The sequence below is a fragment of the Neovison vison genome, chromosome 12 (assembly GCF_020171115.1).
Source record: "Neovison vison isolate M4711 chromosome 12, ASM_NN_V1, whole genome shotgun sequence".
Taxonomy (NCBI): domain Eukaryota; kingdom Metazoa; phylum Chordata; class Mammalia; order Carnivora; family Mustelidae; genus Neogale; species Neogale vison.
Window position 1 is genome coordinate 15,586,510 of NC_058102.1, and position 19,193 is coordinate 15,605,702.

Consider the following 19,193-nt stretch of genomic DNA (forward strand, 5'->3'; position numbering starts at 1 on the left):
ATACATTATAAGGATCGTTCACCAGGATCTAGAGGGATTTATTGCCAAGATGTTTATTTAACACAAATCAACCAAAATCATATATCACATTAACAAAATGAAGGATGGATAGATGCAGAAAAAGCATTTGACAAAATTCAACATCAGTTCATAATAAAAACTATCAACAAAGTGGGTTTAGAGGGAACTTACATTGACATAATAAAGGTTATATATGACCATTCCACACCTAACATCATATTCAATAGTGAAAAACTGAAAGCTATTCCTTTAAAATCAGGAACAAGACAAGGATGTTTACTCTCACCAACTTTTATTCCATTGAGCACTGGACATCCTCACTAGCCACAGCAATGGGATAAGAGAAAGAATTCAAAGGCATCCAAACTGGTAAAGTAGAAGTAAAACTGTCCCTATTTGCAGATGAAATGATACTATATATAGAAAACCCTAAAGAGTCTGCCATAAAACTATTAGAGCTGATAATAAGTGAATTCAGTGAGGTTACAGGATAAATACACAAAATAAATATACAGAAATCCATTGCATTTCTATACATTAATAATTAAGTCCCAGAAAAAGACTAAGAGAACAATCCCATTTACACATGCACCAAAAAGAATAAAATACCTAGGAATAAATTTTAACCAAGGAGGTGGAAGGCCTGTACTCTGAAAACTATAAAACACTGATGAAAGAAACAGAACACAACATAAACTAATATAAAGAAATACATGCTTATGGATTGGAGGAACTTATACTGTTAAAATGGGCCTACTACCCATAGCAATCAATAAAATCAACACAATCACTCTCAAAATACCAACAGTATTTTTCAGAGAACTAGAACAAATAATCCTAAAATTTATATGGGAACACAAAGTACCCCAAATAGCCAAAGCAATCTTGAGAAAGAACAAAGACACCACAATCCCAGATGTTAAGATATACTACAAAGCTAAAGTAATCAAAACAGTAAAGCACTGGGACAAAATGGACATACAGGTCACTGGAACAGGATAGAGAGTCGGAAATAAAGCCATGCTCATATGGGAAATTTATCGATGGCAAATGAGGCAAGAATATACAATGGGCAAAAGACAGACTTTGCAACAAATGGTGTTGGGAAAAAGACAAAAGCATACCCACAAACCCCCTCAAAATAAGATGTAAATATAAGACCTGAAACCATAAAACTCCTGAGAGAGAAAACCTAGGAAGTAAGCTCTTGGATACTGGTCTTAGTAATGCATTTATGGACATGTCTGCTCAGGCAAGGGAAACAAAAACAAAAATAAACTATTATATATCTTTATCTATATATAGATACATATAACAAAATCTATATATAAATATACATTTTATAATATATATAACATAATTTTTATAAAATAAGCAGCTTTTGCACAGTAAAGGAAACCATCAACATAACAAAAAGGCAACCTACTGAATGGAAGGAGATATTTGCAAATGATATATCAATAAGGGGTTAACATCCAAAATATATGAAGAACATATGCAACTTAACACCAAAAAACAGGTAAACAAATTAAAAATAAGCAGAGAACTTGAACAGACATTTTTCAAAGAAGACATACAGACGGCAAACAGACACAGGAAAAGATGTTCAACGTTACATCACCAGGGAAATGTAAATCAAAACCACAATGAGATGTTACCTCACACCAGTCACAGTGGCCAGTATCAAAAAGGCAAAAACTACTAAGCGTTGGTGAAGATGTGAGGAAAGGGGACCCTCTGCCCTGTTGGTGAGAATGTAAATTAATCCGATCACTGTGGAAAACAGTATGGAAGTTCCTTGGAAAATTCCAAATAGAAATACCATGCAATTCAGTAATTCCACTCTAGCTGTTGACTCAAAATCAAAACACTAACTTGAAAAGCTATGTGCATGCCTATATTCACTGCAGCATATTTACAATAGCTAAGATATGGAAGCAGCCCAAGTGTCCATCAATTAATAGATATAGAAAATGTAGCATAGATACATAACAGAATATTACTTCACCATAAAATGAATGAGATTTTGCCATTTGCAACAAAATGTATGAACCTAGAAAGTATTATGTTAAGTGAAATAAATCAGACCAAAAAAACAAATGCCATAGAATTTCACCTATATGTGGATTCTAAAAACCAACCAAATGACCAAACAAAAAACCAGAAACAGACTCATAAATACAGAGGACAAATTGGTGGTTGCCTGAAGGACGGGGGACAGGGAGGATGGGCAAACCAGGCGAAGGGAAATTATGACATACCAACTCCCAGTTTTAAAACAAGTCAGTCACAGGGATGAAAGGTACAGCACAGAGAATATAGTCAATATTATAATAATGTTGGATAATGACAGATGGTAACTACCCTTATTGCAGTGAGCGCTGATAATGTACAGAATTTTCCAATCACGATGCTGTATGCCTGAAACCAATGTAACATTGTAGGTCAACTATACTCCAAAAAGAAATATTTTGAAAAGAGAAAGAATCCACTCTCAAGAGACAAAGCAATCAAAAGAACCTATCAAACAAGGAATTTAAAATAACCATAGTTAATATGCCAAAGGCTCCCATGGAAAAGATAAACAATAAGGATGAACAGATGAGGAATTTCAGGAGAAAGAGAAATAATAAAAATGAAATGTTAGAAATGAAAATAAGAACAAAACATGGCAAAAGAGATGAAGAATGCCATCAACAGCTTCATCAGTAAAGTTGACATATACTAGAAAAAAAGTCATTAAGCTTGCAGATAGGCCAATAAAAAATGACCTAAACCAAACCACAAAACGAGAGGGAAAAAAAAAAGTTAAACAGAGCCTCCAAGGGTGCCTGGGTGGCTCAGTGGGTTAAAGCCTCTTCCTTCGGCTCAGGTCATGATCCCAGAGTCCTGAGATTGAGGCCCGCATCGGGCTCTCTGCTTGGCAGGGAGCCTGCTTCCTCCTCTCTCTCTGCCTGCCTCTCCGCCTACTTAAGATCTGTGTCTGTGTATCTACTTAAGATCTGTGTCTGTCAAATAAATAAATAAAATTAAAAAAAAAAAAAAACACAGAGCCTCCAAGTAGTGGAACAGTATGGAAAGGTCTGACATGCACGTAACTGAAATAACAGAAGGGAGAGAGAGAGAGAAGACAGAGCAGAGGATAACGGCAGGGAGTTTTCCAAATATAATGGAACACATCAAAGCACAGATCCAAGTTGAGAAAATCTCAAGCAGAATTAAAAACAAAACAAAACAAAACAACTAGACATGTCATATTCAAACAGCTAAAAACCAAAGATAGAGAAAATTTTGAAGGCAGCAGGGGGTGGGGGGGGGTGGGGAAGGCACACTGTATTCCGAGTAGAATAGATGTGCAAACATGCAAGTCAGAAAAAAACGGATTAAAATCTGTAAAGTGCTGAAAACAAAACAAAACAGAAAACTTGTGAATCCAGAACACCACACCCACTGAAAGTATCTTTCAGAAATGAAAAAGATATAAAGACTTTTTTGGACCAACAAAAGCCACAATCATTCATTAGCACCAGACCGGCAATACGAGAGGTTTTAGAAGATTCTTCAGGCAGGGGATATGACAATCTATCACAGAAACTGGGATTTTATGTAAAGAAACAAGGATCAAAAATCACTAAACGGAAGGCAAATTTTAAAGATTGTTTTCTGTATCTTTAACCAGTCTAAAGGATAGTTATCTAAAGCAAAAACAGTAACAACACATGTGAGTTTAGAGTATATATACGAATCCAAAACGTGTGACAGCAGCAGCATAAAAAATGAGAGGATGAATTGGGGGTAGACTGTTGAGAGGTCCCTACACAGCGTGGGAAGCAGCAGGGTATCACTGAAGGTAGGCTGCAAGAAGGCAACCACTAAAAAATTTTTTGTAACAGGTATAAAGAACGGTCTGATTACGGAGATAAAATAGAGTGATACAAAAATTTAACCTAAAACTAGGCGCAAAGAGAGGAAAATGGGATAAAAACAGAAGGAAGTAATAGAAAATAATAGGGGAAGTAGGGGACGCCTGGGTGGATCAGTCGTTTGAACGTCCGGCTCTTGGTTTTGGCTCGGATCTGATCTCATGGGTTGTGAGACTGGGCCCCATGTGGGTCTCTGTGCTCAGTGGGGAGTCTGCTGGAAAATTCCCTCCCTCTGAATTGTCTGGGTGACTCAGTTGGTTAAGTGTTTATCTTTGGCTCAGGTCATGATCTCAGAGTCCTGGGATCAAGCCCCACGTTGTTTCTCCTCTGTAGCCTGCGATGCCTCCTCCTTGTACTCGCTCTCTGTCAAATAAATAAATAAAATATTTAAAAAAAAAAAAAACAAAAAGAAAAGAAAATTCTCTCTCTGTACACCTTCCCCCATGTACTTGTGCTCTCTCTCTCTCTCTCAAAATAAATAAACAAATCTTAAAAAAAAAAAAAAAAGAAAGAAAAAGAAAAGAAAAGAGGGGTGCCCAGATGGCTCCGTCAGTTAAGCATCTGCTTTGGTTCAGGTCATGACCCTGGAGTCCTAAGATCGAGGCCCACGTTGGGCTCCTGGCTCAGTGGGGTCTGCTTCTCCCTTTACCGCTGCCCCTCCCCCTGCTCATGCTCACTCACTCACTCGTTCTCAAATAAATAAAATCTTAAAAAAAAGAAAACAACTAGTTAGAAGGAATTTTTAAATGAACTATATCATTAATATTAAATGCATAGGTCTAGACATAGCAACTAGAAGTAGAAATTGTCAGATTGAATAAAAAATCAAGAGCTTACTATATTGGCTACATGAAATCTATTTTTTATGAAGATACAGGGTAACAGGGTGGAAAAGGATATGCCATGCAAACCCCGAACGATAAGGGGCTGGCAGTGGAAGGAAGAGGGGCATGAGAACATTTTTAAAGTGGTGAAACTACATCTTGATTGTACAGTCGACACTTGATCAATATGCGTGTGAACTGTGTGAGCACACTTACATGGGAATTGTTTTTCAATAAATACTGCACGGTAAAGTTATTTTTTCTTGCTCATGATTTTCTTAACAGCATTTTCTTTTCTCTGGCTTACTCTGTGTAAGAATGCAGTATATAATACACGTAACATACAAAATCTTTGTTTTTGTTTTATGCCAGTTTATGTTATTGGTAAGACTTGTGGTCATCAACAGTCAGCTATCAGTCATTAAGTTTTGGGGGAGTTGAAAGTTATACACAAATCTTCAACTGCACAGGGGTTTGGCACCCCCAATACCTGTGTTGTTCAAGGGTCAACTGTATACACTAAAAATGGCTAATGTTGATATATATCAAGTATATTTCAATAAGCCTGAATTTTTTAAAATAAAATTAAATAAAAAGCTATAAACATATATGTAATAATATAAAATGAAATGATAGAACTAAGAACAAATTATCTGTTGTGTCAAGAAATGTAACTGGGCTAGACTTACCTAGCAAGAGAAAAGGTCAATTGAACCATAAAACAAATTCTGAATGGTTCCACATAAGTAAGTTATAAAGGTCACAAATAAGAAGATGGACAGGGTATTCAGGTATTCAGACAGATGAAAACAAAAAGAACGTAGAGGTCATGATCTTAATATCAGACAACCTAAATTCTGAGCCAAAAATTTTTGAATTAGACTTTATAATGTTAAGTGTACCAAAAAAATAAGGCTAGGAGTACAATTTACAATGAAGATGTTGCAATTCATATTGAAGGTATTACACAGAAGAGAAGGCAACTAGAAATATCAAAACATCATACAACATAGCATCAACATTCAAAAACAAAAATTAAGGGAGATTCAAGGTGAAATAGTTAAGCACATATTAGTAAAAAGTCTGAAACCTATTTACCTGTCTTGGTCCATAACAGTCCAAGTGGACCAGTACTAAGACAACAGAATAAATAACAATAATGTTGACCCAGATACAGATCTGTCGAAGTCTGCACTTTGAAGATAGATAGTGCTTCATTTTCCCAAGAGTCACAATATTGACCATGTATTAGAAAACACATAAAATATCAAAAGAAAGAACAGTTCAGAAAACAGTCATTAATCACTAGGCAATAAAAGCTAAAATGAATAACATAGCCAGAAAATAACAGCTCCTAACAACTGTAAGTTTTTAAGGACTTTTAAAAAATTTTTAGGGCAAAGAGGAACTCCAAACCAAAGTTGCAAAATATCTAGGAAATAACAATGTTAAAATATTACATATCAAAACTTATGGGATGCAGCTCAAATAGTGCTCAAAGAAAAACTCAAGTCTGAAATATTTATGTTGTTAAACAAGGATGAAAGAAAGTAAGTAAATCAAGCGTCAGTTGGTTTGGGTCACTGATGAAACAACAAACTATGTAGTGGGCACTCAATAAAGTGTTGAATAAATGAAGAACAGAGTAAACTTAGGAAAGTAAAAGGGGTGAGTTAAATAACTTGCTGTATTAGAAAATAAAGAGTAATGGCACCAATAAATACATCCAAGAGCATGGGCCTTGAAAAAATGAAACCGGTAACTTAATCACAGAGAAGCAGCAGAAAGCCCAAGTACACCAACTGAAATGTATTAAAGCAGAAATATTGAGACACAGAGGATACTCAATGAGACTACAAATCCACTATGCTCAACCCTCAGCAAATACATTTAAAGATCTAGAAGTGGATATCATGTAATTTACCAAAACTTACCTCCGAGAAGACAGAAAATCTAAACTAACCAATTACTATGGAAAAAGAAATAAGAAAAATTTCAAAGACTTACTCCCACAAAACACCACACTCAGATGCCTTCAAAGGGGAATTAATTCTTCATAGACTTCAAGAGCAAATAATTTCAATGCTATTTAAAGTGTGTCAGAGCACAGGGAAAAATGGGGGTGGGGAGAAGCTTCCAGATTTCTTTTATGAAGCAAGAATAACATTGATACCAACAACTAATGATGATTAAACACAAAAAGAAAATTGCAGACCAATCTCACTTTATGGCTTTGAGGCAAAAACCTCTAAATAAAACATTAACAAATAAAATCCTGTAGTACATTAAAAAAATATACTATGAGCAAGTGCGGTTTATTCTAAGAATGCAAGAATCGTTCAGTATTAGGAGACAGAAAATGTAATAATTTCCATAGATTATGAAAATCATTGGATAATATTCAACAACATCCTTCACAAAATGTTTAATGAATTAAGAAAATACAGACATTCCCTAACATGATAAAGTTTATCAATCTTAATTCAAAAGCCAGCACAATGTTTAATGGAGAAATACTAGATGCATTTTCATTAAAGTCAAGAACTTCAACATGTTCTTGAGGCATAAGCCAATGTAATTAGGTAAGAGAAATAAATGAGAGGTATAAAAATTAGAAAAACAACAATAAAACTATTTGCATTTATAGATAACAGGATTCTAAACATGGAAAATGTAAGAACCTGAAAAAAGAAATACAACAACAAGATAAGCTTGGCATAGCCAGCTCCAAATATAACCACAGACATCAATAACTTTCATAGACATAAACCACCAACTGTCAAGAGCTGTAGAGGAGAAGACTGCACTCACAAGAGCAACAAATAGATAAATGTCTAAGAAAAATTTGTTTAAATGTGTAAGATTTATATGAAAAACATTTACAGGGGTGCCTGAATGGCTTCAGTGGGTTAAAGCCTCTACCTTTGGCTCAGGTCATGGTCCCAGGGTCCTGGGATCCAGCCCCACATCAGGCTCTCTGCTCAGCAGGGAGCCTGCTTCCCTATCTCTCTCTCTGCCTGCCTCTCTGCCTACTTGTGATCTCTGTCTGTCAAAAATCTTTAAAGAAAAAAAAGAAAGAAAAACATTTACAGTATTCCTACAGTCACAAAATGAAGATCAGAATAAATGTCAAGGCAAACCATGTTGTTAGGAATTCTCAGTATTATAAATACATAATTTTCCCTAAATTGGTCTCTAAATGTAATGTAATCCCAATAAGAATACATGTGTAAGTGTGATCTATGAGCTATCGAAATAGGCAAACTGATGACAAGGTAGTTCATATGGAAATTTATTAAAATTATTAAAAAATTATTTAAAAATTTAAAAAATTTTTTAATTGTTAAATTATTTAAAAAAGAAAGTAAGTAAGAGGAACTTGTCCTACTAACTATTAAATATGTTTAAAAGCACAAAACTTAAAGCAGAGTGACCGTGGAACATGAATGCAGAGAAGTATCAATGGCATAGATAGGAGGTCCAGAAACTGCCTCAAATACATATAAAATTTACTATATAAAAAAAAAGGGCATCTCCACTCTGAAGAAAAGATGGAATAATTGGCATACGGTGCTGGGAGAACAGGAGAGCTGCTGAGGAGAAAACAAAGCCATACTTCTCATCTTACCCCAGGATGCGTTCCAGATTGAACAGAAATTCAAAAGTACAGAATGAAACCATAAAGTTAGTGTGATAAACCATGGGAAAATTACTTAATCATTGGAATGGGGATGACTTTTAAAGCTATGATACCGAATCCAAAAGCCATAAAGCAAGGACTGATAAATTCAACTACATAAATCTATTTCTGGGTGGCAAAGACAAGACAATGACAACAAAATGAGAAACTATTTGCAACTCTTAACACAGATAAATGGTTATTATACCTAATAAATAAAGAGCTCCTGGTGATGCCTGGGTGGCTCAGTCAGTTAAGTGTCTGCCTTTGGCTCAAGTCACGGTCCCAGGGTCCTGAGATGGAGCCCTACGTCGGGGCTCCCTGCTTGGTGAGGAGCCTGTTTCTCCCTTTCTCCCCTGCTCATGATCTCTCTTGCTTTCTCTCTCTCTCTCAAACAAATAAATAATATCTTTAAAAAAATAAAAAGCTCCTATAAATCAATGAGAAAACCACCAACCACCAAATAGAAAAATGATCAGAAGATAAGAACTGAGCAGTCACAGGAAAGAAAACAGAAGTTGCTCTTAAAGATATAAACAGACACTCAACTTCACTCATAATAAAAGAATGAGAAAAGTTTAAATCATACATCCTTTGAACCAGAAATTCAGCCCTATAGGAACTTATTCTGCAGATACATGTCCTCTAGTGGGGTAAGTGGTACCCCCTCCCCACTCCCCAGTATGTCCACCTGGAATGTGTGAAGGTGACCTTATTTGCAGTGTGATTAAATTAAAGGTCTTGAGATGAGATCTCGGATTAGCTGGGTAGGCCTTAAATCGATGACAAGTGTCTTTATGCGACAGAGAGAGACACATGGAGCAGGAGTCAACGTGAAGACAGAAGCAGAGACCGGAGGGAAGCATCTACAAGCCAAGGAACACCAAGGACTCCAGCCAGCGCGAGAGGCTGGGAGACAGGCACAGAGTACGTCTCTGGAAGGAACCAACGCTGCCAACACCTTGATTCCAGAATGCTGGCCTCCAAAACCATGAGGGAAGTCATGTCTGTTGTTTTAAGCCACCCAGTTTGTGCTACTTAGTTGCTGCAGCCCTGGGAAAGCGAATGCACCCTCCCCCTGAAAAGGAATGTGCAGCATCCATCACAGCATTATTTGTAGTAAAACAAGGCTGGAAGCATGAAGACAACTGACGACATCCAGTCCAGTGGGAACAGTACGCAGGCACAAAAAAAGAATAAAATCTCTTTACAGACTGATGTGAAATGTTTTCTAACAGTCCTAATAGGAAACAGAGGCCACTCAAAATAGGAGAGATTATTTACAAAGGACAGGTCATCAAGGTGTCCATAGGCCCCATGTCCACATGACGGAGACTCTGCTGTGGGGTGGGGGGTTCGGGGCAGCAGGCTCTCACCCATCCCATGTCCAAGGGACAAGCTTCCAACCTAAGCACAGGTACTGCAGGAGAATTTGAATTTGGTGGTATGGTGGTGGGGGCGTGTGGATGGCCACGGCCAGCCTGAGGTGACCTCCCAGGGAGAGAGACAAGTCCATCTCCTGACCTCCCTCTTCTCCCTCCCTCCTGGATGCTGTCTTCCCTTGAAGACAGGGAAACAGAGCCTTGTGAGGTACTCCATTTGGTCCAGCCCCCGGGGAAAGGGGCAGTGTGGGGCATGGTAGGGAGTGATCTGGAGGCGCAAGGAAGCCCCAGCATAAGCTCCATGATTTTTTTTTTAAAGCAAAGTGCAGAATAGTATAATAGAGTATATCACCGTTTCAGTGGGAAAGAAAAAAAGAGTATGATGTATGCATTGGTTATATGTGCCCAGTAGATCTGGATGGACCCCGCTGAACCTCATCCCGTGCCAAGAAGATGACTCAATTTGATGCTTTATGGAGAAGTCTGGGGTACCTAGGGAACAGGAATTGGTAGGGAAAGACTTTTCACCATTTCCACATTATACCTTTTGAATTTTGAACCACACAAATGGTTCAAAATGTTCAAATTTTTATTTATATTAAAAACTGTAAAATCAAATTGAATTTTTAAAAGCCCAATGTCTGCAGTCTTTACAAGGGAGAGCACCAGAGAGTGCATGGTTACCTTCAGTGAGAGAGAGAGGCAGGAACAGCACGAGCTAAGGACGAGTCACAAGAAGAAGCGTGCTCACCTGTCAGGTAACGCCTGCAGCACGGTGGGCATCAGCACCCCCGAGATAGCTTTGTAGAGGATGGAGTCACACACGCCGACGATGTTCACCACCGTGGAGGAGCCCAGCACAGGCAGCATGTGGGGGGGCATTCCTTGCCAAAAGTGCAGAAGGAAACTTTGAACCTGTATCAACACCCAGAAGGGAGAACCATGAGGTTATGAGGCCCTTCCAACAAAGCCGGGGGTCCCACCAGCCTGCAGTGGGGTCGTCTACTCCCCCTTGCTGTGCAGAGGTGGCCCCATCCCCAGCCCCATCCTCCCCCTGCCCATCTATGCAATCTTCCGGCTGCAGAACCACCTGGCCTCACAGCCTGGGGTCAAGTCTGTCCTGCCAGAGAGGACTAGCACGGTAACCCATCCCCTACTTCATGCTCCCCGTGGTCCAGGGAAAGATTAAGGAACTGAGAACACCAGTGCTCACTATTCTTTGGGCCTGTTGGGGCCTTTGGGTGTTCTCGAAAAGAAGGGAATGATGTGTGAGGTGCTGTTAAAAGGAATGTATCTGGAAGGTATCTTGAAATGTGTGTACCCAAACCGGAAGAAAATGCAAGGACCTCTTCCTATCCAAATTCCTCCATCTCTCCAAATTCCTCCATTTCTCCAAAGAGCCCTGGCTGGCTGGGGCCGCTGTGGGATGCTAGATGGTAGGATGTGGGCGGTGAATCACATGGGCGCTCCCACCCCAACCACTAGCACAGAACAGAAATACGAGCGGCACTGGAGAGAACGTTATCCACATCATGGCAGGAGCTCTAGCTGTGCCACTGCTGAGGAAGTGGCAGAGCACGTGTCTAAGACAGACAACTCTTCAGTGGCCTGTACACCTCCATCTTCTCCCATGTGAGCTGGAGGTCAAGGAGACAGCGGGGTGTGGGCCCGGGGTGCAGGACAAGGTAAGGGAAGTGAAGGGAAACAGCAGAGATGGTTAACTAATGTATATAATACCATTAAAATACCTAGAATTTAAAAAAAATACCTAGAGTTTAGCTAACACTGAGGAGTGTCTCATCTTGAAGACAGGGAACAAATGACTGAATTTTTGTGCATTCTCATAGGCTCCACTTGGTTCCTGGACTATGTGTCCTTCTTTTCCCCACAGATGGGTTCTCTCAAACCCCCACATTTAGCATTACCCACATTCCTGGCTCCTAAATCAACCCTGATCCAACGCAAAAGATAATTTGGTACCCTCCCTCTCCCCACCCCGTCTCATACTTTGGAGATGGGATTACTGTGGGCATCTGTTTTATTTATCAAGTCACTACGACAGACCAGGCACTTTGCATGGGTGCTCTCACTGAATACTTGTATTACTACCGCTGAGAATCCTTGCTCCCACTTTGCAGAGACATTAACTTATTTGTCCAAATCCAGACAGCATGTCAGGGAATGGATGAGTCGGAGCCCATGTCTGTCCACAGATCATTCCACAGATCAGTCTTGTGGCTAGTTTGTTCTTCTCATGGTAACAGCTCTTCTACCCCATACCTGACACCCACATCTCTTCTTGGACTGACGCTCGCTTCCCAGCTTTCTACCCCTGTCCTCACGACCCCTGTCTTCATGACCCCTGTCCTCACGACTTGCAGTGTCCTTCAGGCCCCTCTCAGGAGTAGGGTCTCGCCTTCCTCTGACCAGGCTACCTCTGACTCCAGCCTGGTGACCTGAGATCAGCCTCCAGTGGAAGACTTCCCTGACACCCATGGCCTGGCCTGGGTGGGAGGCTAATGGGATAAGGCATGGGGAGAAAGCACGCCCCCGGACTTTGTAGGGGGCCCATGGTATTGAGCAAAACCATGATCAATGTGCTGAATGAATTTCAGGTTTGTAAACTGTGACACTTAAATCACAGACCCCCTTATTCCATAACAGTGACAATATTGCAGAGTATTCAGGCAGACTAGAACTTAAAACAGAAAATGCAGATGAGCGAAGACTATCTTCCAGAGTTCCAGCCCAGGCCCCACTACCAACCAGGGGTGTACTGTCTCTCAGCTTAGAGATAGAAATAGGTAAGATTTCACCTGTGAAATGGCAGTAAAGGTAGCACTTACAGCATAGGTTTTGGTAAAGATTCCTGTAAGTACCTATGTTAATGCTTGGCACATGGTAGATGCTTACTAAAGGTTAGTGGCAGTGGTGATTACATCAGGCAGACACAGCCACTACTGGCCCCAAGAAATCCACGGGCTCCCCTAAGCTTTGTGATACCTTGCCTAAGCTTCTGAGTGTCACCCAGCCAGGATGCCCACTGCAGCTCTGCTCACCTGTCAAGGCTCTTGCTCTGGCATTGGGATGGCTGGTGGCTGACTCTTGGCTGGCTTGAGCCTAGAGATGGCCAGGCTCTTGGCTAAGGTGCTTTCTTTCTAGAGGACCCTCCACTGTCCCCTGAGGCCAGCTTGTCCCTGGGCATCAGGGTCCCCGGGTCCTAGACCTCCCTGCCTGCCCTTCTAATACTGCCTCGAAACCTCTGCCCAGTTGATTCCTATGATTTGCGATTCTGAATTCATCTGTCTTTCTTAGCTCTCCTTGCATATAGCCCTACCCTTTTTTTTAAAAATATTAATTTAATATTAATTAAATAATTAATTATTTAGTCAATTATTATAATCAATTTCTAGCTGAAATTCTGGATAAGATCAGCGGCTGTGTAGTTAAAACAAATCTGTGGAAAATCAGTCTTTAGCAGGCATCTGTCTATTTTAATCCTCCTCAGCTTGCACAGGAAGCCCTGATCAGTCCTCAGTCTCCTGAGCAGCCTTTGGAGAGGGGGCTGTTGGGTCAGTTTGAACCTCCCTTTTCACCCTCCACATTTTAGGCCATTTAATGTCCTAAGGTACTCTTTCTTCAGAGTGAGGAGGAAAGGAAGAAGGGAGAACGGTGGAAAGCTCAAGAGCCTAGACTTGGAAGTTGGGTGTGAAATGGACAGGCAAAGTGTTACACAGGAGGGGGAGCAGGTGGGACCTCCTAGGATGCTGGGTATGAAGGGTAAGGGGAGGAGAAGCATCAAGATTCACAGCGTGAGCCATTGGGGGGTGGGTTCTGAGAAGGGAAACACAAGTTCAGGTGGAAAGTCAGAGCTCTGATTTGGCCACATTAAGTTGGATGTCAAGTCAACAGTCTGGAGCTCATGCAGAAATACCTAAATAGGAAACATGTTGGCTTTTGTAAAATAGAGATCAGGTCTACCCAGTACAGGACCCAATAAGATCATGGAGGCAAAATGCCTGGTAGCGTGTAGGGAACTAACAAACAGAAAGGGGTTATCAGTCCAAAGGGAGGAGGTTTCCTTATTCCTTGTGAGAGGCAACTTCGTCAGAGGCAAAGGATGGAAAAGCACGAGTTTTCTGGATTATCTACTTCAGTTCCCTGAACTCCCAGCCCTTTCCTTCTTGGCTCAGTGAAGCATCAAGAGAAGATTTCCTTATGAATACCTATGTGGGTTTTCTATTTCTTTTCCATATCTGTCCTTTACTTCATCCTGAATATACTAGCACCTTTTGGAAATACATCTGATAACTTCCAGTCAGGGTGCTTAGTTGCTACGGCGTTGAAAGGATCCCAACAAAGCATTAGCCACCAAAATATCTATCATTTCTTATGCTCGGATTTCAAAATCAGACACTTCCATGAATTCTCATGTAGATAAAATGATCATCTCCATTTGAGGGCCAAAGAAAAAGAGGCTCAAAGGGATTAAGTACCTCGCTCAAAGTCACAGGCTGGTAAGTGGTGGATTTGGACTCAAACACAAGACCTCTGGACTTGACAGCTCTTTATGCAACGTAGTTTGGAGAAGGCTTTGCAGGGAGTCCCCTCTGTGCAGACTGGGGCTCTCTGTACTTGCCTGATTGGGCTACAAGGCCATGGCACTTTTACATTCCTCCACCCATCCATCCATGCTCTCATCTCCCCAACAAATATTTACCAAGAGCCTAAGAATATGGGTAACGTGGATACAGGAGCAAACAAGACAGACAGGGTCCCTGCCCTCACGGTAGGAGACAAACAGTGAGTCAGCCAACAAGATAATTTAAGAATGTGATACCAGCATTAGTTATAACCTCAACCCTTAAAGATCTTAAAGACCTGAAGCAAACTGCAAGGTCAAGGCGTACTACATGCACCTACCATCCACTTACCCATGACTTTCCTCAGCCGTGGGAGAAAGCCATGTCCATCAAAAGGAAAATAACTCCCTTCATTCTTCTGTGGTTGGGTGAATGAACCACACTTTGATTACCCATTTTAAAAACAGCCACCAAATATCCCTGCCAAGGGCATGGGAAGAATATTGGACTGCAGGTGTCAGGTGACAAAAGAGGCAGCCGTGACTTTGGCCCTAACCGAAATGTGTGTCCTTGAGCCAGTCTTATAACTCTCTGGTTGACATACCTGACAAGCATTCATATGACCTTGTATAGTTTACAAAGGGTTTTGCTAGGCATTGTCTCATCTTCACCTTCCAGGAACCCGCTGCATTAAAAAGGCAGGGATGATATTTTTACCTTTATTTCTAGGATAAACAAGAACGGCCTTCACGGCAGAGCCTGGGCTCGGAGTCTGGCACTTTCCCCACAAGAAACTTGGCCCCCTCAAAGTTTTCCGCAGCCTTCACTGTATACTCTGCATCCTACTCCTGATGTGCATTCCTGTTTTCCCCCCTGTGGGCTGGGTCTTACTTCTTGCCCCATTCCTGAGACCGACAGAGGAGCACGGCCCCGTTAAGTGCCCAGTAAGTGTTGGAATTAATGCATGGAATTAAGTGTAGGGAGAGGATGAACGTGAGTTTTGAGATGAATAAAGTACATATGAACGTCACGGGAGACTGTCTCTAGTTCTGTGGCTAGTGCTTGTAGTGGAGAGGGACAGCTGGCCACTACAGCTCCCCGAGCTCCTCTTCTGTGGGAGAGAAGTGCTGCCCACGGAGGGCATCACGGGGGGGCCAAGAGACCAGCTTCTGCCAACGGAACATGCGCAAAAATGATGCCTTTTATTTCCGGGCTGACAACGTTAGAAACGGGTAGGTCTTCCCTGCAACCTTTTCCCCATCTGTCGGCTGAACAATGAGGACACCAAAGCTCTAGGGCAGGGTGTGGCCACATGGTGGAAGGAGCCTGGGTCCCTCAACTACCCCCAGGAACCAGCCTGCCCCCTGTGAGCGTCCACCCTGGTCGTGACAGTGGTGGGAAATAAACTTCTAATGTAGTAAGACTTGGGGTTATTAGCTACAGAAGCCAGTGTGGTCTGAACTGAGCATGAACCTCTATTTGCTCTCATCGCAGTGATCTTTGGGGTGTAAGACATAAATAGCCAAACCACAACAAGAGAGAAAGCAGTGATTTTTCTTTCTTTTTTAAAAGAACCCGCTTAAATGGCTGCTGAACGAATTGGGAGAGTTCAACCATCTCATGAAGAAAAGCCAAGAGCAGGAACAGGAGTCCTTCTCCACCAGCACCCTGCCATCTCCTTGGGACCCGTGAGCCCAGTGCCAGCTCGCAGGCGACCACCCGCGCCCCGCTTACTGAGGGAACAGTCCGTGACCTCTCACAGGTAAGCGCAGCGCTCAGTGAATGCTCACTACGGTCAGCCGTGGGGGCAGAAAGGCACAAGAATGTGCGGGAGAGAGCACTTTGTGCTCCACGCCATCTTGCACCCTCCCCTCTCCCACAGGGCGCACCCCAGCCCCCTGCCCTGAAACCCACACCAGGGAGTCTCCTGGATCTCATCCACCAATAGCTCCTGGTTTTTATAGCCCCACTGGAGCCTGCATCGTCCTCTAATTCAATGTCCACCACCTGTGCCAGAGGGTGTGGGGCGGGGGAGGGGGTTGGATTTTTTTTTTTTTTTGCCTCAAGGCATTTTCTGGAATCAGAAAGGCCTCAGGTTTAGGCCGTGAAACGAGTGGCTTCTCGCTGTCCCTCTAGAAGGCTTTCTTGGATGGCATTTTTAGGCAAGAAGGTTTATTTTACGGTCTCTCTGGTTATGTAGCTTGTCCTTCATCCTCTCCTGTTGCTGCGCTCCATTCCTTAACTGTACTATTTTAAAATAAAAAGAAAATGGGGCCTCGGGAAAAAATTAAATCCAAAATATAGGAAAGCTTTCTTCTTGTCTCTCCGAACCTATAATACCAGGGATAACAGTAACCCTGCGAAACTGTCTTCCTCGTAAGCCAGTGGGGCAGGCAACAGTGCACGAGTCAGATGGAGGAGCGGGCCATCCCGCCTGCTGTCCACACCGAAGACGTGTGAAATGGGGGTAAGGACAGCACCTGCTTCCCGGGATCACCGGCAAGATGATGGGAGCTGACGCACCACAGGGGTTTCCAAAGGCCTGGCACCCGGCAGGGGCTCTCCAAACAGGAGCTCCTGCTACGATGATATTTTAATACAGAGTGTTCTGTGGCTCAACCTTGACCGACCTACCTCATCAAAGTTGGCTCGTATTACGGTGTCCAGTATTCTCTGACAGTGTGTTCTGTACATCATAATGAAGGTAGAGACCTGTGGGGAGAAGGGGGGTCAACAATAAAAGCATAATTAATAGACATTACCACTGTCTCCCCTTGGAATTTCAATTTTCAAGTCATTTATTCCCTGTTGAAGGGATGAAATCCACTTTCATCCTGTAAGTCCTTGCCATCCTGTAAGACCCAAGTAAGTCTGATTTTCCTTTGTGGTTCTCTCTGGCCCTGGGGTCCCCCCTCTGTGCTTCTGGACAGGTTTCTGTCCAGCAGAGCACCTGCCCTGGGATCCAGTGGAAAGCGTGGGCTTTTCTCTCTCTCTCTCCCGTTCCCCACACCTGAGACCATGGGCCCTGGGAAAATTTAAATGGCATATTATTCCTACTCGTGTATCTAGCGCTTTGCACGGCCCCTGGCCCACCACAGAGTTCAGTAGGACGTTATTAGATTCTCCTCATCGGCTGAGATACTGAAGAATTAAAACCCAATGAGTACTTAGAAGAAGGATGTTTGCCAAAAATCACAAAAAGACATTCAGAAATTTCCTGGAATCTGCTCAGTAGAAAAACATCTCCAGATCTATTTTATCCAAGAAATTTAAAGCTACAATATAGGAAGTTTATTGATTTAAAAAAAAAAAAAAAGCAACTGAGGGGGAAAAAGTTACTAGTTCTTAGATTTAAAGCATTTACAGATACTCCTTTGGCTCCAGAATGCAGACATGCATTCATTTTATGTAAACGTAGCCTGCTTGTGCACGGACATCCATCTCCCTGCCTCGACCATGAGACTCCTGGGAGCAGGACTCATGCCTCAGTTACAGCGTGTCCCAGCTCCCAGGGGGATCCGTAGACAGGAGACACTCAGCATTTGCTAGTGAACTGGGCTGTGTCGAGGTGAGAGATATATTTCCAGGCATTTTCTCCAAATGCCCTATGACCCAAACTAGCTGACTCACCGTACCCTATAAAGTCTTCTTTGTCTATGGGACTATGATTTCACCACATCCTCTGCAGCACACGGGGACACCAACTCAATCCTATTTAAAAACCAATCTACAGTCTAGAGCCAAAAGGGTTCTTCCTTCGTGACATGAGACAGTGTGGCATCACAGATGGGGAGGTAGGGAGGTTAGATAGGTAGATGAACTTTTTGTTTTAGGAGAGTACTGAATTTGCAGGCAAGTTCTGAAAATAGTACGGGGAGCTCCTATCTGCCTCAAACCCATAAGTCCTATTGCTAACCTCTTACATTAGGGTGGTGCATTTCTTACAACTAATGAATAAATTTGGGTACATTATCATTAACTAAGGTCCATATTTTATTCTGACTTCTATCTTTATATGTTTTAAATTTTTTTTAGAGGGAGAGTGTAAGCATGTGAGTCGGAGCGGGGGGCACGGCAACAGTGCAGAGGGAGAGGGGGTGAGAGAGAATCCTAAGCAGACTCCACGCCCACTGCGGAACCCGATGCCGGGCTCGATCCCGTGACCCTGAGATCAAGACCTGAGCCAAAATCAAAAGTCTGAGCCACCCACACACCCCTCTATATTTTTAAACTCACCATTTTGCACTGAGAGGGAGAGAGGTTGTGTGTGTTGTGTGAGAGAGAGAGAAAGGGAAGCCACCCACTCCCAGCAACACCTCAGATGTGGTCACCTTCTCCTCAGGCAGACTGGCTGGCAGATTCAGATCTTTGACATTTGGAAACTCTGGCAGCAGCGTTCCAAGTTTGGACCGGGGTGAATATGCCACCGTCTGTTTGCTCACTTCTTTCTTGCCCGTCTCGCTCACCCAGGCGGCTCCTTTCTTGGAATACATCACATCATAATACTGGGAGCTTTCCTTCACCGCAATGCCGTAGTAATGATACCTGGGACAGAAAGGGAGAGGGAGGGAGAGAGAGAAAGAGAGAGAGAGAGAGAGACCCATATGTACTTTATCAAGTGCGGCTTCCCGGGAGGGGGTCCCCAAGGCCAAGGATGGCTGGGCCCACCCTCCCTGGGCTAGAAGAGTTAACTCTCTTGGGAGACTTGACATCTCAGAAATCTAGAATTAAACCAAAGTTCCAAGTTGCCAGCCATCAATCAGGCAGGTAAAAATAACCCA

At 42.3% G+C, this 19,193-nt stretch overlaps 1 protein-coding gene across 4 annotated transcripts in view; it reads right to left on the reverse strand.

The window, feature by feature from the left end:
- Positions 1-19,193, reverse strand: part of RFX4 (regulatory factor X4) — a 158,382-nt gene that overhangs the window by 55,048 nt on the left and 84,141 nt on the right. For all 4 annotated transcript variants that reach the window (XM_044228053.1, XM_044228054.1, XM_044228052.1 and 1 more), the window contains 3 exons: positions 18,744-18,957; positions 17,047-17,124; positions 10,581-10,744 (listed from right to left, as the gene is read on the reverse strand). In XM_044228053.1, coding sequence (XP_044083988.1) covers positions 10,581-10,744; positions 17,047-17,124; positions 18,744-18,957 — 456 coding nt within the window. The remainder of the gene's footprint in view (positions 1-10,580; positions 10,745-17,046; positions 17,125-18,743; positions 18,958-19,193) is intronic.